This window comes from Entelurus aequoreus, linkage group LG23 (assembly GCF_033978785.1).
Source record: "Entelurus aequoreus isolate RoL-2023_Sb linkage group LG23, RoL_Eaeq_v1.1, whole genome shotgun sequence".
Classification (NCBI taxonomy): domain Eukaryota; kingdom Metazoa; phylum Chordata; class Actinopteri; order Syngnathiformes; family Syngnathidae; genus Entelurus; species Entelurus aequoreus.
In genome coordinates this window covers 39,851,284-39,877,781 of record NC_084753.1, presented here as the reverse complement: position 1 = coordinate 39,877,781, position 26,498 = coordinate 39,851,284, and the positions used below count along the sequence as shown (strand labels likewise).

The following is a 26,498-nucleotide window of genomic DNA, read 5'->3' as shown; positions in this document are numbered from 1 at the left end:
CCTTTTATCTGTTCGGTCTGTGGTAAAGGTTTTACACAAAGGGACTCTTCGAAAGCACACACGAGAATACACACTGGTGAGAAAGTGTTGAGTTGCAGTGTGTGTGGTGAAAGATTCTCTTCTAAGTACCAGTGTAAGAAACACAAGTGTGCTGGTGAGAACAGGATTTGTAAATAAACTGACAACTGTCCTTAAAGGCCTACTGAAATGAAATGTTTTTATTTCAACGGGGATAGCAGATCTATTCTATGTGTCATACTTGATCATTTCGCGATATTGCCATATTTTTGCTGAAAGGATTTAGTATAGAACAACGACGATAAAGATCGCAACTTTTGGTATCTGATAAAAAAAAGGCTTGCACCTACCGGAAGTAGCGTGACGTAGTCAGTTGAACATATACGCAAAGTTCCCTATTGTTTACAATGATGGCCGCATGAAGTGAGAGAGATTCGGACCGAGAAAGCGACAATTTCCCCATTAATTTGAGCGAGGATGAAAGATTTGTGGATGAGTAAAGTGCAAGTGAAGGACTAGTGGGGAGTTGAAGCTATTCAGATAGGGAAGATGCTGTGAGAGCCGGGGGTGACCTGATATTCAGCTGGGAATGACTACAACAGTAAATAAACACAAGACATATATATACTCTATTAGCCACAACACAACCAGGCTTATATTTAATATGCCACAAATTAATCCTGCATAAAAACACCTGCGTGTTTGTTATGCTAGCTCCTAGCTCCTCTGCTAGCTCCTAGCTCCATAGAACACGCCAATACAATTCAAACACCTGATCAACACACACAATCACTCAGCCCAAAAGACCGTTCACCTAACCCAAGGTTCATAAAGCTTATATATTTTTAAAAAGTTACGTACGTGACGCGCACGTACGGTACGGTACGTGTTATGCTAGCTCCTAGCTCCTATGCTAGCTCCTAGCTCCATAGAACACGCCAATACAATTCAAACACCTGATCAACACACACAATCACTCAGCCCAAAAGACCGTTCACCTAACCCAAGGTTCATAAAGCTTATATATTTAAACAAAGTTACGTACGTGACGCGCACGTACGGTCAAGCGATCAAATGTTTGGAAGCCAAAGCTGCATACTCACGGTAGCACGTCTGCGTCTTTGTCATCCAAATCAAAGTAATCCTGGTAAGAGTCTGTGTTGTCCCAGTTCTCTACAGGCGTCTGTGTATCGAAGTCAAAAGTCCTCCTGGTTAGAGTCTCTGTTATCCGAGTTCTTCCATCTTGACTGCATCTTTCGGGAATGTAAACAATGAAACACCGGCTGTGTTGTGTTGCTGCTGAGTTTCTTCGCAAAATACGTCCGCTTTGCACCGAGAACTTTCTTCTTTGCTTGCTCAGCTTCTTTCTCCATAATGCAATGAACAAATTGCAACAGATTCACCAACACAGATGTCCAGAATACATCCAGAATGAGATGAAAACAGCTATTTCGTATTGGCTTCAATGTGGAAGCCATTCCCGTGTTCTACTGGCTACGTCACGCGCATACGTCATCCTCAGAGGCGCTTCAGCGGCAAATTTAAAATGTCACTTTATAAGTTAACCCGGCCGTATTGGCATGTGTTGCAATGTTAAGATTTCATCATTGATATATAAACTATTATACTGCGTGGTCGCTAGTAGTGGCTTTCAGTAGGCCTTTAAAATGTAAACATTTTGTTGTGCATTGTTAAATGTAAGAATATCATGTTTGTTCAAAAGACTGGAGGGTTGTGACATTGACGAGCGAACAGAATCTATTGACTGGCTCATTAACATGAACCATGTTCAACTAATGAGGCTCTCCTCTCTGCTCTGACTGCAGCTGGGACTGCTGCGCGAGGCAACCTGACCGCCTGTGAGGAGGGGCTGAAGGCAGCACCCACTGCTCGTTGACCACATAAACTGCAGCCTGATGCCTTCTTTCATGTCTCCAAAACATCCCCAAAAAGTGGGCGCGTTTGTCGCTAGTCACTTTTGGGAAGAAAGGAGTTAAAAAGTCGGCAGATTTATCAAGAAAGTCAGGAGAGAGAAAACACTGTAGTGGTTGTGGGATATATTCCCTCACTTTGTAATTCATACATCACATTCACGGCTCAGCAGCCATTGTTTTATCAAACACATAAAATAATTTAATAAATGTTTTCACTCCTCTATTAGTCTGAAGTCTTTTATTTTCACACTTTACTCTTTTTTTCCACTTCATTGACGTTTCTAGAAGTACATTTGAAATGTTTCCTCTTAATGCTGCTGCTCCTGGTACATGTGCTTTCATCTTTACTCCATCAAGATAGCTCAGATTCACAATGTTGGAATATTGACCGCTGATGTTAATATTCTTCTATTGTTTAGCAGATTTCACTTTACTCTTTTTCTTTGCTCAAATGAACAGGATGAAAGTGGTCTTTAATTGTCACTACTGAGTGTAATTATATATAATTATGTATATAATAACCTTCCATTCTTCACTGCTTGATTTAACTCTCATCTTAATTTATCAAGAGAGCACTTGAGGATAAAGATGGCTGCACATCAATAAACTGTCACTAAACTTCAATAAAACTAAATATATCATATTTGGATATTGTAAAAATGTAAAACAAATTATGATGGATAATATTGAAATAAAAAAAATAATGGTAATCACATTTTTGGAGTTATAAATGAAAAACTAAGATGGAAACTACATATACATCATATAAAGAAAACATTTAAAAAATTGACTGCAATACTAAATAGAATTAAAATACATACAAATATTAACTACAATTATTGTACCCAACTTTAGTTGAAGCATACATTGTTTATTGCATAAAGGTCTGGGGACATACATATACAACAATCACACAACAATATTCATATTACACAAGAGAGTAAAAAAGATAATTAATAGAATGGATTATAGAGACCCAACAAATGACTCATAAAGTCACACATTTTAAAAGTAAATGATCTTGTATAAAACACAACTGTTCAAATGATGTATAAAGTAAATAATATGTTTCAGATGTGAACCAGTAAATATGAACTAAAAGGGATTTATGTGTACTCAAAAGCAAAGGATATATAAATATGTATATCATATAAAAGGAGTTCATCTATGGAATCATGCACAAATACAAATTAAAATATGTAACACTTCATTATTTAAAGAAACGTCCATAAAAAACACTATTATGATGTTTACTGTATGTAGTATATTTTATGTACTGTTTATTCTCACTCTTTCAGTCAAATTGTTCTGTTCATTTTAAAGTACACAAATGTGTATATTAACTCATGTACTTGACTGAAATAAAAGCACTAACCTGAAGTGTCTACTCTATAAATGTTAGAATCATATTAACAAGATTGTGTTACACACACAACAATGATGTCACACACGTTATATGTGCTGATGTTGTTAGAAAGTCAACGTTAAAGTTTTGAAAGTCTGTTTCAAATCCTGCATCTTCACCCCCCGCTACCCCGAACGGGACAAACGGTAGAAAATGGATGGATGGATGGATGGCATCTTCATTTGCTGCTGCTGTTCTCACCAGCACACTTGTGTTTCTTACACTGGTACTTAGAAGAGAATCGTTCACCACACACACTGCAACTCAACACTTTCTCACCAGTGTGTATTCTCATGTGTACATTCAAATGCGGACTTTGTATAAAACCTTTACCACAAACTGAACATATAAACGGTTTTTCGCCAGTGTGTATTCTAGTGTGTCTTAATAAATATGCCTTCTGGGTGAATCTTCTACTGCAAATTGAACACATGAATGGTTTTTCTCCAGTGTGTCTTCTCATGTGTAATCTTAAATATTTATTTGTTACAAAACGTTTACCACATTCTGAGCAGGAAAAAGGTTTTTCTCCAGTGTGTATCCTCATGTGTGTTTTCAAATGGTGCTTTCGAGTAAAGTCTTTACCGCAAATTGAACATGAAAAAGGTTTTTCCCCAGTGTGTGTTCTGGTGTGTACTTTTAACTCATTTTTCCGTGCAAACCTTTGACCGCATTCTGAGCAGGTGAAAGGCTTTTCTCCGGTGTGCGTTCTCATGTGTCTTACCAGACGACAACGGTATTTAAAGGTTTTGTCGCAGTGAGAACATGTGAAGTGTGTGTTGTCAGTGTGACATGTCTTATCATCTTTAGAGTGTTCATCATCAGTGTCAGGAGAGTGTGACGTTGTGTCCTCACTATCTGATAGTGGAGCTAAGAGCTTGTCTGCTTGTGATCCTCCACAGTGGTCTCCATCAGCTTCTGTTGTCATGTGTTGAGTTGAGCTGCTGCTTGGAGGCTCCGCCTCTCTCCTCTCCTCACTTTCACTTTTGACCTCATCTTCACTCTTCACAATGACAACAATCACTGGGAACTCCTGACTGATGCTGTGTTCCTCCTCTTCATCTTTAATGCGAGGGGGCTGCGGGGCCTCATCTTCTTCACTAACGTGGGGGGTCAGTGGGCTCTCTTCTTCCTTTTTAATGTGTAAGGACTGTGGCGCCTCATCTTCCTCTTTAATGCGAGAGGGCTGTGGCTCCTCCTGCTCCATCCTGAGGCTCCACTCTTGCTGCTCAGGGAGAAGATGTTCTTCACATTTGTCTGCAGGACACGAGAAAACAAACACATGCTTTGCTCAGGAAAATGAGGCATTCAGTATGTTTACATGCACTAAAGAAAACCAAATAGTTGTGTGAACTGGCCTGAAATCTATGTGGGGGACAAACACGCCGCTCTTTCCAACATTATTCACAGAAAAGAAGACTCAAGTAGGACTTTTTACATGGGATTGGCGATATGGCTTACAATCCATATTGCAATATATCATTTAACATAGAATTGATAATGAAACAAGTCCAAATCGGGTTAAGGCTAATAATTTATTTGCTGAAATATGCAGTAACATATTATTTTTTCGAAACTATTATTAATCTTTTTGTTTACTTTCTATTGTAACATGTTTCTATCTGCACTTCTGTTAAAATGTAATAATCACTTCTGGTGTTTGAGACACTATATTGCCAAAAGTATTTGGCCACCCATCCAAATGATGACAATTAGGTGTCTTAATCACGCCACAGGTGTATACAATGAAGCACTTAGGCATGGAGACTGGTTCTACAAACATTTGTGAAAAGAATGGGCCGCTCTCAGTGATTTCCAGCGTGGGACTGTCATAGGATGCCACCTGTGCAACAAATCCAGTCGTGACATTTCCTCGCTCCTAAATATTCCAAAGTCAGCTGTCGGCTTTATTATAAGAAAATGGAAGAGTTGATGTCAGGTTCAAAACCCAGATGACATTTATTAAACAGACAAGAAGTAAGGAATTAAACAGAGACTGGATTCAATTGAGCTCAAATGAGGAGAGACGTCTGGGCTGTACTCTTGTACAGTCTTCCACCATGCTCTGGCAAGAGAATTGTACGCCACCTCTTTTATTTGGACTTTCCCTGCTTACATAGCAAGAGCTGTTTCTAAAGGGACGGGGGTCGTAAACAGCCAATGCCTTTGGTCACAAAACAGTTCAACAAAAAGATGCCTGGAGCTTGGACAGGTCCTGCTTTCTCTTTGCTTCGTAGATCTCGGGTCAAGATAATATCTTCCTGTGGATCACAATAGATCAAAGAAACTGAACCCCTCATGTCTCCTCCCATCGTACACAGTGGAATTTTACAAGCCTTTTGCTTGGTAGGATCAAAGACAGCTTTTGTCCTCTCGCCGGGAACTTGTGGCAACACAAAATTTTGTGATAACTTGCATACAATTATTCTGACATTTCCCTCCTGTTTATCACATAACTTCAACAGAATCTCTCATCCCCAATAACTTGTTCTTGCGATTTTCAGTTAATGGTTCATTTCCCTAGGGCCAAGTTATATTTACACTCAGAGTTCAACATAATTTTTTCCCTCATAGTTACTCAGGTTTGGAAACAGATCAGGAACAGCATCCGGGTAGGTATCCTCATCATCAGATTCATCTTCCTTGTCGTCCGCCAGAAAGTGCATCTGAACAGCTTTATCAGTTTGGGAACAACAGCAACTCAGCCACAAAGTGGTGGGCCACGTAAACTGACAAAGGGGTCAGCGGAGGAATTATGGTGTGGAGTTGTTTTTCAGGAGTTGGGCTTGGCCCCTTAGTTCATGTGAAAGGAACTTTGAATGCTCCAGGATACCAAAACATTTTGGACAATTCCATGATCCCAACCTGGTGGAAAAGTTTGGAACGGGCCCCTTCCTCTTCCAACATGACTGTGCACAAAGCAAGGACCATAAACACACGTATGATGGAGTCTGGTGTGGATGAACTTGACTGGCCTGTACAGAGTCCTGACCTGAACCCGATAGAACACCTTTGGGATGAATTTGAACGGAGACTGAGAGCCAGGCCTTCTCGACCAACGTCAGTGTGTGACCTCACCAATGCGCTTTTGGAAGAATGGCCGAAAATTCCTATAAACACACTCCACAACCTTGTGGACAGCCTTCCCAGAAGAGTTGAAGCTGTAATAGCTGCAAAAGGTAATATTGAACCCTATGGGTTAGGAATGGGGTGGCACTCCAAGTTCATCCATCCAGCCATCCATCCATTTTCTACGGCTTATTCCCCTCGGGGTCGCGGGGGGCGCTGGAGCCTATCTCAGCTACAATCGGGCGGAAGGCGGGGTACACCCTGGACAAGTCGCCACCTCACCGCAGGGCCAACACAGATAAACCGACAACATTCACCCTCACATTCACACACTAGGGCCAATTTGGTGTTGCCAATCAACCTATTCTTCAAGTTCATATGTATATGAATTAATATATTACATATTATTATGAATGTTACTACATGACATATATACTTACATCATGTATATATTACATGTTATTATGAATGTTACTACATGACATATATACTTACATCATGTATACATTACATATTATGAATGTTACTACATGACATATATACTTACATCATGTATACATGACATGTTATTATGAATGTTACTACATGACATATATACTTACATCATGTATATATTACATGTTATTATGAATGTTACTACATGACATATATACTTACATCATGTATATATTACATGTTATTATGAATGTTACTACATGACATATATACTTACATCATGTATATATAACATGTTATTATGAATGTTACTACATGACATATATACTTACATCATGTATATATTACATGTTATTATGAATGTTACTACATGACATATATACTTACATCATGTATATATTACATGTTATTATGAATGTTACTACATGACATATATACTTACATCATGTATATATTACGTGTTATTATGAATGTTACTACATGACATATATACTTACATCATGTATATATTACATGTTATTATGAATGTTACTACATGACATATATACTTACATCATGTATATATTACATGTTATTATGAATGTTACTACATGACATATATACTTACATCATGTATATATTACATGTTATTATGAATGTTACTACATGACATATATACTTACATCATGTATATATTATGTGTTATTATGAATGTTACTACATTACATATATACTTAAATCATGTATATATTACATATTATTATGAATGTTACTACATGACATATATACTTACATCACGTATATATTACATGTTATTATGAATGTTACTACATGACATATATACTTACATCATGTATATATTACGTGTTATTATGAATGTTACTACATTACACATATACTTAAATCATGTATATATTACATATTATTATGAATGTTACTACATGACATATATACTTACATCATGTATATATTACATGTTATTATGAATGTTACTACATGACATATAAACTTACATCATGTATATATTACATGTTATTATGAATGTTACTACATGACATATATACTTACATCATGTATATATTACATATTATTATGAATGTTACTACATGACATATATACTTACATCATGTATATATTACATGTTATTATGTTTGTTACTATGTTACTACATCACATATATACTTACATCATGTATATATTACATATTATTATGAATGTTACTACATGACATATATACTTACATCATGTATATATTACATGTTAATATGAATGTAACTACATGACATATATACTTACATCATGTATATATTACATGTTATTATGAATGTTACTACATGACATATATACTTACATCATGTATATATTACGTGTTATTATGAATGTTACTACATGACATATATACTTAAATCATGTATATATTACATATCATTATGAATGTTACTACATGACATAGATACTTACATCATGTATATATTACATGTTATTATGAATGTTACTACATGACATATATACTTACATCATGTATATATTACATATTATTATGAATGTTACTACATGACATATATACTTACATCATGTATATATTACATGTTATTATGTTTGTTACTATGTTACTACATGACATATATACTTACATCATGTATATATTACATGTTATTATGAATGTTACTACATGACATATATACTTACATCATGTATATATTACATATTATTATGAATGTTACTACATGACATATATACTTACATCATGTATATATTACATGTTATTATGAATGTTACTACATGACATATATACTTACATCATGTATATATTACATGTTATTATGAATGTTACTACATGACATATATACTTACATCGTGTATATATTACATGTTATTATGAATGTTACTACATGACATATATACTTACATCGTGTGTATATTACATGTTATTATGAATGTTACTACATGACATATATACTTACATCATGTATATATTACATGTTATTATGAATGTTACTACATGACATATATACTTACATCATGTATATATTACATGTTATTATGAATGTTACTACATGACATATATACTTACATCATGTGTATATTACATGTTATTATGAATGTTACTACATGACATATATACTTACATCATGTATATATTACATGTTATTATGAATGTTACTACATGACATACATACTTACACAATGTATATATTACATGTTATTATGAATGTTACTACATGACATATATACTTACATCATGTGTATATTACATGTTATTATGAATGTTACTACATGACATATATACTTACATCATGTATATATTACATGTTATTATGAATGTTACTACATGACATATATACTCACATCATGTATATATTACATGTTATTATGAATGTTACTACATGACATATATACGTACATCATGTATATATTACATGTTATTATGAATGTTACTACATGACATATATACTTACATCATGTATATATTACATGTTATTATGAATGTTACTACATGACATATATCCTTACATCATGTATATATTACATGTTATTATGAATGTTACTACATGACATATATACTTACATCATGTATATATTACATGTTATTATGAATTTTACTACATGACATATATACTTACATCATGTATATATTACATGTTATTATGAATGTTACTACATGACATATATACTTACATCATGTATATATTACATGTTATTATGAATGTTACTACATGACATATATACTTACATCATGTATATATTACATGTTATTATGAATGTTACTACATGACATATATACATACATCATGTATATATTGCATATTATTATGAATGTCACTACATGACATATACTTACATCATGTATATATTACATATTATTATGAATGTCACTACATGACATATATACTTACATCATGTATATATTACATGTTATTATGAATGTTACTACATGACATATATACTTACATCATGTATATATTACATATTATTATGAATGTTACTACATGACATATATACTTACATCATTATGAATGTCACTACATGACATATATACTTACATCATGTATATATTACATGTTATTATGAATGTCACTACATGACATATATAGCGTGTATATGAAATGATGACGGAGGTTTTAGGATGTTAATTAGAACAGCGTTGTTCAACCTTTTTTGAGCCAAGGCACAGTTTTTGCGTTGAAAAAATGCGGAGACACACCACCAGCAGAAATCATTAAAAAAATGAAACTCAGTTGACAGTAAAAAGTCGTTGTCACAATTGTTGGATATGACTTTAAAGCATAACCAAGCATGCATCACTATAGCTCTTGTCTCAAAGTAGGTGTACTGTCACCACCTGTCACATCAAGCCCTGACTTATTTTGCTGTTTTTCTGCGTGTAGTGTTTTAGTTCTTGTCTTGCGCTCCTATTTTGGTGGCTTTTTCTCTTTTTTTGGTATTTTCCTGTAGCAGTTTCATGTCTTCCTTTGAGCGATATTTCCCGCACCTATTTTGTTTTAGCAATCAAGAATATGTCAGTTGTCTTTATCCTTTTTTATGGGGACATTGTTGATCGTCATGTCATGTTCGGATGTACATTGTGGACGCCGTCTTTGCTCCACAGTAAGTCTTTGCTGTCGTCCAGCATTCTGTTTTTGTTTACTTTGCAGCCAGTTCAGTTTTAGTTTGGTTCTGCATAGCCTTCCCTAAACTTCAATGCCTTTTCTTAGGGGCACTCAACTTTTGTTTATTTTTGGTTTAAGCCTTAGACACCTTTTTACCTGCACACTGCCTCCCGCTGTTTCCGACATCTACAAAGCAATTAGCTACCTGCTGCCACCTACTGATATGGAAGAGTATTACACGGTTACTCTGCCGAGCTCTAGACAGCACCGACACTCAACAACAACACATCATTTGCAGACTATAATTACTGCTTTGCAAAACATATTTTAAATTACCCAAATAGGTGAAATTAGATAATCTCCCACGGCACACCAGACTGTGTCTCACGGCACACTAGTGGTTGAAAAACACTGATTGAGAGCACTTTGTAGGCAGAACAGAGCGACGGCCATTGACTCAACCGTTGGTTAACTTTTGCTAGTGCTTATTTACGATTCAGAATGCATAAAATAAATAAAAACATATGTGTATCATGTAACAAGAACGGGATATATTGATAATACATTGAGTGATTAGTTCATCTTGATACTGTCCTGCCACAGTGAATATGTTTCCCTTTTTTAAAGGGCAAAGTCCTCCCAGGGTCTTTTGTCCTAATGACTGTCTGGATAAAGTGAGGAGACTATAATTTAAGTGAAACCATTTATTTTACAAATGGACTAGGATAAGTGACACATTTTTACAAGTAGCTAAATTCGACAGAACGCAGTCAACCACGGTGTTGTAAGTACCAGACGTACGTGCATCAACAACACCCACATTCTTACATACAGCATACTTAAGAATGGTGGTAATAATTAAATATAAAGTTAGTAAAAATGTGAGCGTAAGACGTAAACAAACCTGTTCTGTGTAACACAACTTGATGTTTCTTGAAAACAGCGTCCAATAGTTGATGTTGTCGCTCCTTCTCCTCTTTTGTTGGACAAAGTTCCTCCTCGTACTCTGCTATCGTTCTTTCGCACATTTTCACACAATCACAACACTTTACACTCACACTTGATCTTAACTAAGCGATGTGTTTTGATCACTTCCGCCTCTCTTTGTTAGCAGCTTTAGCAAGCTAAGTTAGCAAGCTAAGCTAGTACGGGAAGCAACACGGCGCGCATAAACTAATGTATCCGGACCCAAACAATTACAACGCTCACATAATTTGTAATGTAGACATGTTCACACAATAATAACACTTTACACTTACATTGGCTCTCTGCTTTGATGTGTCGATCACTTCCGCCTCTCTTTGTTAGCAGCTAACAAGCTAAGCTAACCAGCAGGCTAGGCTAGCATGTCAAAGTGCACTCCGACTAATGTATCCGCATACAAACAATTAATAACGACGTTTACTCTGTTAAACGACACACATGTGCACATGTACGTTGTAATTAAGACCAAGAAACCATAATAACCAAAACAACGTATTCTCCGTCAGACGCCATCTTGTTTTGTTCTTCCTCATGTGTGACGTCATCGAGGTGTTCTCAACCGCGGAACAAATTTTGGCCGAACACGTGTTTCACTGGGACAATAGTGAGTGGTGCACACTTCCTTCGCCCAGACACAGAACAAAAAAAAGTCCCATTTAAGAGTTGCTTGTGTAACAATAGGAAGAATATATTCCACTCCTCTCTTGTACATGCAGCTTATGAGGTAATATAAATTATATATTTTTATATTATTTATCTTATTTACCTGATATGTTGTTCGAAGCTAATGTGCTAGGCTAGCGTTAGCCCGCTAACATATCATGGAAATTAAATCAACTGATTAGAGATGTCCGATAATGGCTTTTTTGCCGATATTGTCCAACTCTTAATTACAGATACCGATATATACAGTCGTGGAATGAACACATTATTATGCCTAAAATTTAAAAAATATATATATATTTTTTTCATAAAGAAATACAATCATGTGTGCTTACGGGCTGTATCCCTGCAGACGGTATTGATCTACATTGATATATAATGTATAAAATGTGTTTTTCTATGTTGATTTAATTTTTATTTTTTTCTGGGGCCGCGGCCCGGTGGTTGGGGACCACTGCCGTATAGGCCTGCGTGGGAACTTTTCACCACCTGCAAAGGGTGCACACTGACATACACAAATCAATCACTCAAAAATAACAATATAAACATAGATTCAAGTATGGCTCTCTATTTGGCTCCAACACCACCAATTTGTTTCACTGGATTCAGAATAAAACCAAATTCTGTCTTACCCAACAATGTTAGTATTTGAATATTGTTACTTGAAGACTTATTCCTGGTTACAATTATACTGTTAAGAAAGTATTGTCTTATTCTTTGCCTAAAATGAGAACACATCATAATCAGTGGTGGCTGGTGAATTTTGTTTTAGGTGGGGCTGAACGTTTGTAAACCAAACCCCTGTAGGGGCGTCATCCTCCCCCAGTAGATGTATTTGTGATTTTCACATACAAATATTGAAGATCTTTGCTCTTTCTCAACTTTGTGGTAATATTATTTTCACAAAAATCAACCAATAGTACGTTAATGTTAAATCTTACTTGTGAAAAGTAGTCCCCCGATTCCTATTTTCAACAGTCCGCTCATTTGAGCAGGAAAACGCTGAACACCTAGTTCGTTTTCTACTTGTCAACTGTCAGTTTAGGCTGCTCGCCGGCTCCTCGTCACCACTTCAAGATGGCGGCCCAATTTCTCGCGTCACAGCAGGCAATGCTGCGTCTACTTAAAGGCCTACTGAAACCCACTACTACCGACCACGCAGTCTGATAGTTTATATATCAATGATGAAATCTTAACATTATAACACATGCCAATACGGCCGGGTTAACTTATAAAGTGACATTTTAAATTTGCCGCTAAACTTCCGGTTCGAAACGCCTCTGAGGATGACGTATGCGTGTGACGTAGCCCGGCGAACACGGGTATGCCTTCCACATTGAAGCCGATACGAAAAAGCTCTGTTTTCATTTCATAATTCCACAGTATTCTGGACATCTGTGTTCGTGAATCTGTTTCAATCATGTTCATTGCATTATGGAGAAGGAAGCCGAGCAAGCAAAGAAGAAAGTTGTCGGTGCGAAATGGACGTATTTTTCGAACGTAGTCAGCCACAACAGTACACAGCCGGCGCTTCTTTGTTTACATTCCCGAAAGATGCAGTCAAGATGGAAGAACTCGGATAACAGAGACTCTAACCAGGAGGACTTTTGATTTGGATACACAGACGCCTGTAGAGAACTGGGACAACACAGACTCTTACCAGGATTACTTTGATTTGGATGACAAAGACGCAGACGTGCTACTGTGAGTATGCAGCTTTGGCTTTTTTTTGCGTATGTACGTAACTTTTTTAAAATATATAAGCTTTATGAACCTTGGGTTAGGTGAACGGTCTTTTGGGCTGAGTGATTGTGTGTGTTGATCATGTGTTTGAATTGTATTGGCGTGTTCTATGGAGCTAGGAGCTAGCAGAGGAGCTAGGAGCTAGCATAACACGTACCGTACCGTACGTGCGCGTCACGTACGTAACTTTTTAAAAATATATAAGCTTTATGAACCTTGGGTTAGGTGAACGGTCTTTTGGGCTGAGTGATTGTGTGTGTTGATCAGGTGTTTGAATTGTATTGGCGTGTTCTATGGAGCTAGGAGCTAGCAGAGGAGCTAGGAGCTAGCATAACAAACACGCAGGTGTTATTATGCAGGATTAATTTGTGTCATATTAAATATAAGCCTGGTTGTGTTGTGGCTAATAGAGTATATATATGTCTTGTGTTTATTTACTGTTGTAGTCATTCCCAGCTGAATATCAGGTACCGTGAGTATGCAGCCTTGGCTGCTAAACATTCGATAACTTGACCGTATGTGCGCGTCACGTACGTAACTTTTTAAAAATATATAAGCTTTATGAACCTTGGGTTAGGTAAACGGTCTTTTGGGCTGAGTGATTGTGTGTGTTGATCAGGTGTTTGAATTGTATTGGCGTGTTCTATGGAGCTAGGAGCTAGCAGAGGAGCTAGGAGCTAGCATAACAAACACGCAGGTGTTTTTATGCAGGATTCATTTGTGGCATATTAAATATAAGCCTGGTTGTGTTGTGGCTAATAGAGTATATATATGTCTTGTGTTTATTTACTGTTGTAGTCATTCCCAGCTGAATATCAGGTCACCCCCGGCTCTCACAGCATCTTCCCTATCTGAATAGCTTCAACTCCCCACTAGTCCTTCACTTGCACTTTACTCATCCACAAATCTTTCATCCTCGCTCAAATTAATGGGGAAATTGTCGCTTTCTCGGTCCGAATCTCTCTCACTTCATGCGGCCATCATTGTAAACAATAGGGAACTTTGCGTATATGTTCAATTGACTACGTCACGCTACTTCCGGTAGGTGCAAGCCTTTTTTTTTATCAGATACCAAAAGTTGCAATCTTTATCGTCGTTGTTCTATACTAAATCCTTTCAGCAAAAATATGGCAATATCGCGAAATGATCAAGTATGACACATAGAATAGATCTGCTATCCCCGTTTAAATAAAAAAAAATCATTTCAGTAGGCCTTTAAAACATGTTTATGGGGGAGAGAGCTGGTTTTACTTGTTTCTCTCGCGAGATCTGGAAAAGAGCTGGTTACTTGTTTCTCTCGCGAGATCTGACAACACTGCGGCGAACCAAACACGGCGAGGATAAAGCAAGATGGCGTCTGACGGTGAAGACGTTATTGCAGTCGTCACAGTTCAGTGTTCTTAATCTGTGCGTCCATGTACACATATATGTCCTTTATTAGACTCTATTAAATGGAGTAAACATCGTTAATAACTGTTTGCATCCGGTTATATTAGTCTGAGCGCACTTTGACGCTTCTCCAGCTGGCTTAGCCTGCTAGTTAGCTTAGCTTGTTAGCTGCTAACAAAGAGAGGCGGAAGTGATCAAAACACATCGCTAAGCAGAGATCAAGTGTGAGTGTAAAGTGTTGTGATTGTGTGAAAATGTGTGAAAGAACGATAGCAGAGTACGAGGAGGAACTTTGTCCAACAAAAGAGGAGAAGGAGCGACAACATCAAAAACATCAAGTTGTGTTACACAGAACAGGTTTGTTTACTTCTTACTCTCACATGTTTACTAACTTTATATTTATTATTAACACTATTCTTGAATAGATTGTCTATAGGAAGATGAATTGTCATGTGAGGATGATGCACTGATTGTTTTACATTGTTCATAAAAACGAGACAGTTTCAGACACACAATATTTATGAGAGGTTGATGTTCCTCTCAGTTTGTAACAATGTGTATCAACATGTTTACACAAAACTCACACAGTCACCGGGGGAATATTCCAGAGAGCAGGTTAAGTGCAAACTCCTGAGTATGTAAAGCTCAACAGTTGTACCTTCAAAAATAGAGAGGTTAGACAAAGTCGCAGTCAGTTACCATGGTAACGGACGCTGTAAACCTAGCCTGCTAGCTGGCAGGTTTGACAAGTTATTTATGTGTGTAATAGCTATACTGACCTGTTATTTCCTTCATATTGGTGCAGCCATTAACCTACTACAACACCTACTACATCCACCTACTCAGTGGTCTAGTGGTTAGAGTGTCCGCCCTGAGATCGGTAGGTTGTGAGTTCAAACGTCGGCCGAGTCATACCAAAGACTATAAAAATGGGACCCATTACTTCCCTGCTTGGCACTCAGCATCAAGGGTTGGAATTGGGGGTTAAATCACCATAAAAAAGATTCCCGGGCGCTGCCACCGCTGCTGCTCACTGCTCCCCTCACCTCCCAGGGGGGTGATCAAGGGTGATGGGTCAAATGCAGAGAATAATCTCGCCACACCTAGTGTGTGTGTGACAATCATTGGTACTTTAACTTTTTAATGTGGCAGTGATTGTCGAAAAAACAAAGCCTGATCTGAAGATGACATCTTGATCTCATACCATCTCAAACCAATTGGCCGTTCATTATTAAGTGAAATGTCTTATAGTCGCTTAAATTTGTCTTTAACCAAGCAACACTATGTTTTATCCAGTTACTCGATTAATCGAAAACTTTTCCAGTAGAACACTTGATTAATACAATTTTAAATAGCTACAGTCCTATATTTCATGTACGATTTAATATTCAGCATGTAGGAGTTCAAATGTGTTTTGTTTGTGTCCTGTAGACATCCATCAGCTGATTGGACACCGAGAAGAATGTCTCCCTCATCTGCAGGGGGACAGTTTCACTTTAGAGGATCCACAGCCCTCACATTTTAAAGGGGACGAGGAGGATCCACAGCCCCCTTATTTTAAAGAGGAAGAGGAGGGAGAGTGTCCTGTAGGGCAGGAGGAGGCTGATCTCACCAAGTTTCCACTGACTGTTGTCTCTGTGAAGACTGAAGAGCATGAAGACAAACCATCTGAGTCCTCACAGCTTCATCACAGTCCAAGTAAGCACAACATCCACATATCATCTAATACAATGTTTGTGACACATGTTCATCCGGGGGCCACATTTATGACTAAAGATGGAGATGTACTTGCTTTTTAACACCACCATTTAAAAATGAATGCTCATCAATCGTGTGAATTAGTGAAGTGTATTATATTTTCCGCACTATAAGGCGCACCTAAAAACCTCCAATTTCCTCAAAAGCGGACAGTGCGCCTTATAATGCGGTGCGCCTTATATATGGACCAATATTGAGCCACAACAGGTCTCGCAACTACAGTAACTACGCCGACTTCATTTTCCCCCGTAGAAGAAGAATTTCTTCTACGGGGGAAAATGAACTCGGCGGCTGCTTAACCTCATTCTTAGCTGCCGGGTGGTGACATGCAACAACATTTTTCAGGGCTACTGCGCATGCTCATCACTCCCGTTGCATGCTGGGTAGTGTAGTTGTTATATTCCCTAGCTCGGGGGTCGGCAACCCGCGGCTCTAGAGCCGCATGCGGCTCTTTAGCGCCGCCCTAGTGGCTCTCTGGAGATTTTTTAAAAATGTATGAAGAATGGAAAAAGATGAGGGGGAAAAAAAAAATCAATTTTTTTGTTTTAGTATGGTTTCTGTAGGAGGACAAACATGACACAAGCCTCCGTAATTGTTATAAATCACACTGTTTATATTAAATATGCTTCACTGATTCAAGTATTTGGCGAGCGCCGTTTTGTCCTACTTATTTTGGCGGTCCTTGAACTCACCGTATAGTCTGTTTACATGCATAACTTTCTCGGACTTTCTAGGACGTGTTTTATGCCACTTCTTTTTCTGTCTCATTTTGTCCACCACACTTTTAACGTGCGTGAATACACAAAGGTGAGTTTTGTTGATGTTATTGACTTGTGTGAAGTGTTAATCAGACATATTTGGTCACTGCATGACTGCAAGCTAATCGATGCTAACATGCTATTTAGGCTAGCTATATGTACATATTGCATCATTATGCCTAATTTGTAGCTATATTTGAGCTCATTTAGTTTCCTTTAAGTCCTCTTAATTAAATGTATATCTCATGACACATGTAATATGGCTTTTAATTTTTTGCGGCTCCAGACAGATTTGTTTTTGTTTTTTTGGTCCAATATGGCTCTTTCAACATTTTGGGTTGCCGACCCCTGCCCTAGCTCATAACATCACTTCTTTCCCCCTATAAAGAAATAATGTTAACTCAATAAAGTGTATTTCTTTTTTTAGCTTTAACGTTTCATTTATTAGCATTGTAACCACATTTGCAAACAACTTTTCTCTTCATAGAATTTTCTTTCAATAAAGAAATAAAGTGCAAAAATGTCAAAGCATCATAACAAACAGTTATGTCAAATAGCAGCAGAAGTGCACTTTTTGGAGAGCTGTATTATTTTCAGTTTTGTGCCCAAGGGACTGATTTTATTTAACACTATATTATTATTTATACACCTATAGTGATCACAGAGACAGGCTGTTTTTGTGTTACTGTATATATTTGTTTCTCTGAAAAATCCCACTTAATATACTTTGGGTAACAACAGTCAATATTTTTTTTATTTTTTATTTTTTTAGGGGGGTAACAGTCAATATTTATTTATTTATTAGATTTTATTTTTTTCTTATATAATAAAAGTGAGCTTTTGTTAAACCAAATATTGTGTGTTTTTTTCCATATACAACAACCTATCTGGACCCGATAAGAGAATCGATAAGGAATCGGTTCGATAAGAGGATTCGATAATAGACTCGAACTCGATAATTTCTTATCAAACATCATCCCTAATTGTAAGCGATTAATACTCATTCAGTCAGACAAAATTAAATATTTAATGAAATAAATGCTAAATATTAAAAATGGCTTTAATATACTGTACACAAATTGAACATGCATCAATATTTTGTTTGTAATCAAAGCATGAGGTACCCAAATATTAAAAAAAAATAAAAATAAAAATATATATATGTATATATGTATGTATATATATATATATATATACAAGACTTCTATGGGAATGAAACAACAAAGACTCAGATTTCCCTCGCCCGGACGCGGGTCACCCCCTCTGGAGCCAGGCCCGGAGTTGGGGCACGATGGTGAGCGCCTGGTGGCCGGGCCTGTCCCCATGGGGCCAGGCCGGGCACAGCCCGAAGAGGCAACGTGGGTCACCCCTCCAATGGGTTCACTACTCATGGGAGGGGCCGTAGAGGTCGGGTGCATTGTGAGCTGGGCGGCATCCGAAGGCAGGGCACTTGGCGGTCCGATCCTCGGCTACAGAAGCTAGCTCTTGGGACGTGGAACGTCACCTCGCTGGGGGGGAAGGAGCCTGAGCTAGTGCGCGAGGTAGAGAAGTTCCGGCTAGATATAGTCGGACTCACCTCGACGCACAGCAAGGGCTCTGGAACCAGTTCTCTCGAGAGGGGCTGGACTCTCTTCTACACTGGCGTTGCACGCAGTGAGAGGCGACGAGCTGGGGTGGAAATTCTTGTTGCCCCCCGGCTCAAAGCCTGCACGTTGGAGTTCAACCCGGTGGACGAGAGGGTAGCCTCCCTCCGCCTTCGGGTGGGGGGACGGGTCCTGACTGTTGTTTGTGCTTACGCACCAAACAGCAGTTCAGAGTACCCACCCTTTTTGGATGCGCTCGAGGGAGTACTGGAAAGTGCTCCCCCGGGTGATTCCCTTGTCCTACTGGGTGATTTCAATGCTCATGTTGGCAACGACAGTGAAACCTGGAGAGGCGTGATTGGGAAGAATGGCCGCCCGGATCTGAACCCGAGTGGCGTTTTGTTATTGGACTTTTGTGCTCGTCACAGATTGTCCATAACGAACACCATGTTCAAACATAAGGGTGTCCATATGTGCACTTGGCACCAGGACACCCTAGGCCGCAGTTCCATGATCGACTTTGTAGTTGTGTCATCGGATTTGCGGCCTCATGTTTTGGACACTCGGGTGAAGAGAGGGGCGGAGCTTTCTACCGATCACCACCTGGTGGTGAGTTGGCTGCGATGGTGGGGGAGGATGCCGGACAGACCTGGCAGGCCCAAACGCATTGTGAGGGTCTGCTGGGAACGTCTGGCAGAGTCTCCTGTCAGAGAGAGTTTCAATTCCCACCTCCGGAAGAACTTTGAACATGTCACGAGGGAGGTGCTGGACATTGAGTCCGAGTGGACCATGTTCCGCACCTCTATTGTCGAGGCGGCTGATTGGAGCTGTGGCCGCAAGGTAGTTGGTGCCTGTCGTGGCGGTAATTCTAGAACCCGTTGGTGGACACCGGCGGTGAGGGATGCCGTCAAGCTGAAGAAGGAGTCCTATAGCGGTATAGCTCGGTTGGTAGAGTGGCCGTGCCAGCAACTTGAGGGTTGCAGGTTCAATTCCCGCTTCCGCCATCCTAGTCACTGCCGTTGTGTCCTTGGGCAAGACACTTTACCCACCTGCTCCCAGTGCCACCCACACTGGTTTAAATGTAACTTAGATATTGGGTTTCACAATGTAAAGCGCTTTGAGTCACTTGAGAAAAAGCGCTATATAAATGTAATTCACTTCACTTCACTATCGGGTTCTTTTGGCTCATAGGACTCCGGAGGCAGCGGACGGGTACCGACAGGCCAAGCGGAGGCAAAAACTCGGACATGGGAGGAGTTTGGAGAAGCCATGGAAAACGACTTCCGGGCGGCTTCGAAGCGATTCTGGACCACCATCCGCCGCCTCAGGAGGGTGAAGCAGTGCACTGTCAACACCGTGTATGGTGAGGATGGTGTTCTGCTGACCTCGACTGTGGATGTTGTGGATCGGTGGAGGGAATACTTCGAAGACCTCCTCAATCCCACCAACACGTCTTCCTATGAGGAAGCAGTGCCTGGGGAATCTGTGGTGGGCTCTCCTATTTCTGGGGCTGAGGTTGCTGAGGTAGTTAAAAAGCTCCTCGGTGGCAAGGCCCCGGGGATGGATGAGATCCGCCCGGAGTTCCTTAAGGCTCTGGATGCTGTAGGGCTGTCTTGGTTGACAAGACTCTGCAGCATCGCGTGGACATCGGGGGCGGTACCTCTGGATTGGCAGACCGGGGTGGTGGTTCCTCTCTTTAAGAAGGGGAACCGGAGGGTGTGTTCCAACTATCGTGTGATCACACTCCTCAGCCTTCCCGGTAAGGTTTATTCGGGTGTACTGGAGAGGAGGCTACGCCGGATAGTCGAACCTCGGATTCAGGAGGAACAGTGTGGTTTTCGTCCTGGTCGTGGAACTGTGGACCAGCTCTGTACTCTCGGCAGGATCCTTGAGGGTGCATGGGAGTTTGCCCAACCAGTCTACATGTGCTTTGTGGACTTGGAGAAGGCATTCGACCGTGTCCCTCGGGAGGTCCTGTCGGGAGTGCTCAGAGAGTATGGGGTATCGGACTGTCTGATTGTGGCGGTCCGCTCCCTGTACGATCAGTGTCAGAGCTTGGTCCGCATTGCCGGCAGTAAGTCGGACACGTTTCCAGTAAGGGTTGGACTCCGCCAAGGCTGCCCTTTGTCACCTATTCTGTTCATAACCTTTATGGACAGAATTTCTAGGCGCAGTCAAGGCGCTGAGGGGATCCGGTTTGGTGGCTGCAGGATTAGGTCTCTGCTTTTTGCGGATGATGTGGTCCTGATGGCTTCATCCGGCCAGGATCTTCAGCTCTCACTGGATCGGTTCGCAGCCGAGTGTGAAGCGACTGGGATGAGAATCAGCACCTCCAAGTCCGAGTCCATGGTTCTCGCCCGGAAAAGGGTAGAGCGCCATCTCCGGGTTGGGGAGGAGACTCTGCCCCAAGTGGAGGAGTTCAAGTACCTAGGAGTCTTGTTCACGAGTGAGGGAAGAGTGGATCGTGAGATCGACAGGCGGATCGGTGCGGCGTCTTCAGTAATGCGGACGCTGTATCGATCCGTTGTGGTGAAGAAGGAGCTGAGCCGGAAGGCAAAGCTCTCAATTTACCGGTCGATCTACGTTCCCATCCTCACCTATGGTCATGAGCTTTGGGTTATGACCGAAAGGACAAGATCACGGGTACAGGCGGCCGAAATGAGTTTCCTCCGCCGGGTGGCGGGGCTCTCCCTTAGAGATAGGGTGAGAAGCTCTGCCATCCGGGGGGAGCTCAAAGTAAAGCCGCTGCTCCTCCACATCGAGAGGAGCCAGATGAGGTGGTTCGGGCATCTGGTCAGGATGCCACCCGAACGCCTCCCTAGGGAGGTGTTTAGGGCACGTCCGACCGGTAGGAGGCCACGGGGAAGACCCAGGACACGTTGGGAAGACTATGTCTCCCGGCTGGCCTGGGAACGCCTCGGGATCCCCCGGGAGGAGCTGGACGAAGTGGCTGGGGAGAGGAAAGTCTGGGCTTCCCTGCTTAGGCTGCTGCCCCCGCGACCCGACCTCGGATAAGCGGAAGAAGATGGATGGATGGATGGATGGATATATATATATGTGTATATATATATATGTGTGTATATATATATATATTTATATATATATATATATATATATATATATATATATATATATATATATATATATATATATATATATATATATATATATGTGTATATATACACTACCGTTCAAAAGTTTGGGGTCACCCAAACCATTTTGTGGAATAGCCTTCATTTCTAAGAACAAGAATAGACTGTCGAGTTTCAGATGAAAGATATCTTTTTCTGGCCATTTTGAGCGTTTCATTGACCCCACAAATGTGATGCTCCAGAAACTCAATCTGCTCAAAGGAAGGTCAGTTTTGTAGCTTCTGTAACGAGCTAAACTGTTTTCAGATGTGTGAACATGATTGCACAAGGGTTTTCTAATCATCAATTAGCCTTCTGAGCCAATGAGCAAACACATTGTACCATTAGAACACTGGAGTGATAGTTGCTGGAAATGGGCCTCTATACACCTATGTAGATATTGCACCAAAAAGCAGACATTTGCAGCTAGAATCGTCATTTACCACATTAGCAATGTATAGAGTGTATTTCTTTCAAGTTAAGACTAGTTTAAAGTTATCTTCATTGAAAAGTACAGTGCTTTTCCTTCAAAAATAAGGACATTTACATGTGACCCCAAACTTTTGAACGGTAGTGTATGTATGTATATATATATATATATATATATATATATATATATATATATATATATATATATATATATATATATATATATATATATATATATATTGTATGTATGTATGTATGTATGTATGTATATATATATATATATATATATATATATATATATATATATATATATATATATATATATATATATATACTGTATATTTATGTATATATGTTCAGTTTAACAGTCCAGTTGTGATTGATTGAATGTCCTGAGAATTATACTGGACATTCTTTTGTAATTGCCAAAAAATAACGTGTAGTATTTTGTTAATTTCTTGCCAAAAATATTTTTATTTTATAGATATTTTCAAAACAGAATATTGTCCTTAGGGCCCTCTGGCAAAATCTGTGCCTCTTAAGACGTCACTGTTGGCTTTGTACGCTCATGTTACTTCTCAACTAGTCAAAGTTGATGCTAATCGACCTGTTTCTTCTCCTTTTTACTGAATGTGAAAGCAAAAGTGAGTCCACAAATAACCGAATCGTAAAGCAGACTCGAAAATGAAATCTGAATTGGTAAAATCTCATATATTTCGATCCCAGCATGTGTTTGTCTTCTTGTGTCCTGCAGACGTCTGTGAAAAATATCGTCCACCTGAGCAGCAGGAGGGGTCCTCCAGTATGGAGCAGAAGAGGTCACAGCACCTCCACGTGAAAGAAGAGGAGCCACAGCCCCCCCACTTTAAAGATGAAGAAAAACAGCGGTTGTCCCCCCACTTCATAGAGGAAGACAAGAGACACCTCATCAGTGTGAAGAGTGAAGGTGATGAGGTCAAAGGTGAGAGTGAGGAGAAGAGAGAGGCGGAGCCTCCAAGCAGCAGCTCAACTCAACACATGACAACAGAAGCTGATGGAGACCACTGTGGAGGATCACAAGCAGACAAGCTCTTAGCTCCACTATCAGATAGTGAGGACACAACGTCACACTCTCCTGACACTGATGATGAAGACTCTAAAGATGATAAGACATGTCACACTGACAACACACACTTCACATGTTCTCACTGCGACAAAACCTTTAAATACCATTGTCATCTGATAGAACACATGAGAACACACACTGGAGAAAAACCTTTTTCGTGTTCAATCTGCGGTAAAGATTTTACTCAAAGTAAATATTTCAAAGCACACATGAGAATACACACTGGAGAAAAACCTTTTTCCTGCTCAGAATGTGGTCAAAGTTTTGTAATTAATAACAATTTAAAAGTACACATGAGAATACACACTGGAGAAAAACCTTTTTCCTGCTCAGAATGTGGAAAAAGTTTTGTAAGAAATCAAAGTTTAAAAGAACACATGAGAATACACACTGGAGAAAAACCCTTTTCCTGCTCAGAATGTAGTCAAAGTTTTGTAATAAATAAAAATTTAAAAGTACACATGAGAATACACACTGGAGAAAAACCTTTTTCATGTTCAATCTGCGGTAAAGATTTTACTCAAAGGTACCATTTAAAAGCACACAAGAGAAGGCACTCTGGTGAAAAACCATACTCCTGTTCAAGCTGCAACAAAAGCTTCCGTTACCTAAACACTCTTAGAGTACACATGAGAGCACACACAGGAGAGAAAGTGTTGAGTTGCAGTGTGTGTGGTGAAAGATTCTCTTCTAAGTACCAGTGTAAGAAACACAAGTGTGCTGGTGAGAACAGCAGCAGCAAATGAAGATGCAGGATTTGAAATAAACTGTCAAAACTTTAACTTTGACTTTCTAACAACATCAGCACATATAACATGTGTGACATCATTGTTGTGTGTGTAACACCATCTTGTTATTATGCTTATAACATATATAGATTAAATACGTCAGATTAGTGCTTTTATTTCAGTCAAGTACATGAGTTAATATACACATTTGTGTATTTTAAAATGAACAGAACAATTTGACTGAAAAGGTGAGAATAAACAGTACATAAAATATGTAAGAAACATTTTAAGTGTAGATATTCATAGTTCACTTTTATACTTATTCATAATAGTGTTTTATATATGTTTTTGAAATAATGAAGGGTTACATATTTTATTTTGTAATTGTAGATGATTCCATAGATGAACTCCTTTATATGATATACATATTTGTTTTACATGTGTTCATACCTTTGCTTTTGAGTACACATAAATCCCTCTTAGTTCATATTTACTGGTTCACATCTGAAACATCTTCTGGACCACTTCTGGAAGCATATTATTATTTACTTTATACATCATTTGAGCAGTTGTCTTTTATACAAGATCGTTTACTTTTAAAATGTGTGACTTTATGAATCATTTGTTGGGTCTCTATAATCCATTCTATTAATTGTCTTTATTACTCTCTTGTGTAATATGAATATTGTTGTGTGATTGTTTTATATGTATGTCCCCAGACCTTTATGCAATAAACAATGTATGCTTCAACTGAAGTTGGGTCAATAATTGTAGTTAATATTTGTAAGTATGTATTTTATTCCATTCAATTTTTTTTGCACTCCATTTTTAATGTTTTCTTTATGTAGTTTCCAGTTTACTTCATCATCTATATTAACTCCTAAACATGTGATTACCTTTATTCCTTTCATTTCAATATTATCCATCATAATTTGTGTTTTACATTTTTACAATATCCAAATAGGATATATTTAGTGCCCTGTGATGAGGTGGTGACTTGTCCAGGGTGAACCCCGCCTTCCGCCCTTCCTGGAGTTTACACACACAAAGGAACACAGATAGGTGGGGACAAGTCCAAGAAGTGGTTATTTACAGCTAGAATTCACCAACTCGAGTATTTCATATATATATATATATATATATATATATATATATATATATATATATATATATATATATATATATATATATATATATATATATATATATATATATATGTATAAAATACTTGACTTTCAGTGAATTCTAGCTATATATATATATATATATTTATTTATTTTATTTACATAAAAGAAATACTTGAATTTCAGTGTTACGGTGGCTATCCATTAGATGGCAGTATTGTCCTGTTTAACTTCTCCGTTCATGATGAGTATATCATTTCGGCCACCGTGTTCAATGGAGAAGTCTGTTCTACATATTTACAGGCAGCATACACCTTCCCCTTCGAACTGTCCTGGATGAACTGAAATTCTGGTTTCCATTCGTTTGAATTCGTTAGGCAAGCTGTTTATATTGTGAGAAAGCGGACGTGAGAACAGGCTGTCCCCACTCAGTCTCAGGTCCGCATTGAGCTGGAGGGGGCGTGGCCTCCAGCTCCGGCTGAATACCGGGAGTTTGTCGGGATAAAATCTCTGCCGGGAGGTTGTCGGGAGAGGCGCTGAATACCGGGATTCTCCCGCTAAAAACGGGAGGGTTGGCAAGTATGCCACGCAGTCTGATAGTTTATATATCAATGATGAAATCTTAACATTGCAACACATGCCAATACGGCCG

General features: G+C 38.9%; 3 protein-coding genes across 7 annotated transcripts in view; 2 read left to right on the top strand and 1 right to left on the bottom strand.

The window, feature by feature from the left end:
* Nucleotides 1–2,133, top strand: part of LOC133640706 (oocyte zinc finger protein XlCOF6.1-like) — a 7,772-nt gene extending 5,639 nt beyond the window's left edge. For 2 of the 3 annotated variants that reach the window (XM_062034275.1, XM_062034274.1), the window contains exon 3: nt 1,845–2,133. In XM_062034275.1, coding sequence (XP_061890259.1) covers nt 1,845–1,915 — 71 coding nt within the window. In that variant the 3' untranslated portion in view covers nt 1,916–2,133. Of the gene's footprint in view, nt 1,161–1,844 lie in introns of those variants that run through there. The other variant, XM_062034272.1, reaches the window with a different exon arrangement.
* A 650-nt stretch (nt 2,134–2,783) lies between these two features.
* Nucleotides 2,784–11,999, bottom strand: LOC133640703 (gastrula zinc finger protein XlCGF8.2DB-like). Of its 3 annotated transcripts, XM_062034267.1 has the most exons (3): nt 11,711–11,998; nt 11,356–11,468; nt 2,784–4,614 (listed from the first exon to the last, which is right to left on the bottom strand). In XM_062034267.1, exon 3 carries the CDS (start codon nt 4,562–4,564, stop codon nt 3,536–3,538), a length of 1,029 nt encoding a protein of 342 aa, XP_061890251.1. In that variant the 5' UTR covers nt 4,565–4,614; nt 11,356–11,468; nt 11,711–11,998; the 3' UTR covers nt 2,784–3,535. The 3 variants fall into 3 exon arrangements, with proteins under 3 accessions (XP_061890251.1, XP_061890250.1, XP_061890252.1); XM_062034266.1 differs by having other exon boundaries at nt 11,356–11,999; XM_062034268.1 differs by lacking the exon at nt 11,356–11,468.
* A 35-nt stretch (nt 12,000–12,034) lies between these two features.
* Nucleotides 12,035–25,437, top strand: LOC133640667 (zinc finger protein 124-like). Its single transcript, XM_062034220.1, has 4 exons — nt 12,035–12,159; nt 15,496–15,587; nt 16,662–16,928; nt 23,644–25,437. The coding sequence occupies exons 1-4, from the start codon at nt 12,146–12,148 to the stop codon at nt 24,738–24,740; spliced, it is 1,470 nt and encodes a 489-aa protein (XP_061890204.1). The 5' UTR covers nt 12,035–12,145; the 3' UTR covers nt 24,741–25,437.
* The last annotated feature ends 1,061 nt before the right edge of the window (nt 25,438–26,498 follow it).

Coding starts and splice junctions, on each gene's coding strand:
- LOC133640667 (XM_062034220.1), top strand. Junction 15,588..16,661: donor AGTTGTGTTACACAGAACAG/GTTTGTTTACTT, acceptor TGTGTCCTGTAG/ACATCCATCAGCTGATTGGA. Junction 16,929..23,643: donor ACAGCTTCATCACAGTCCAA/GTAAGCACAACA, acceptor TGTGTCCTGCAG/ACGTCTGTGAAAAATATCGT.
- LOC133640703 (XM_062034266.1), bottom strand. CDS start 11,479: ATGTGCGAAAGAACGATAGCAGAGTACGAGGAGGAACTTTGTCCAACA. Junction 4,615..11,355: donor AGTTGTGTTACACAGAACAG/GTTTGTTTACGT, acceptor CGTGTCCTGCAG/ACAAATGTGAAGAACATCTT.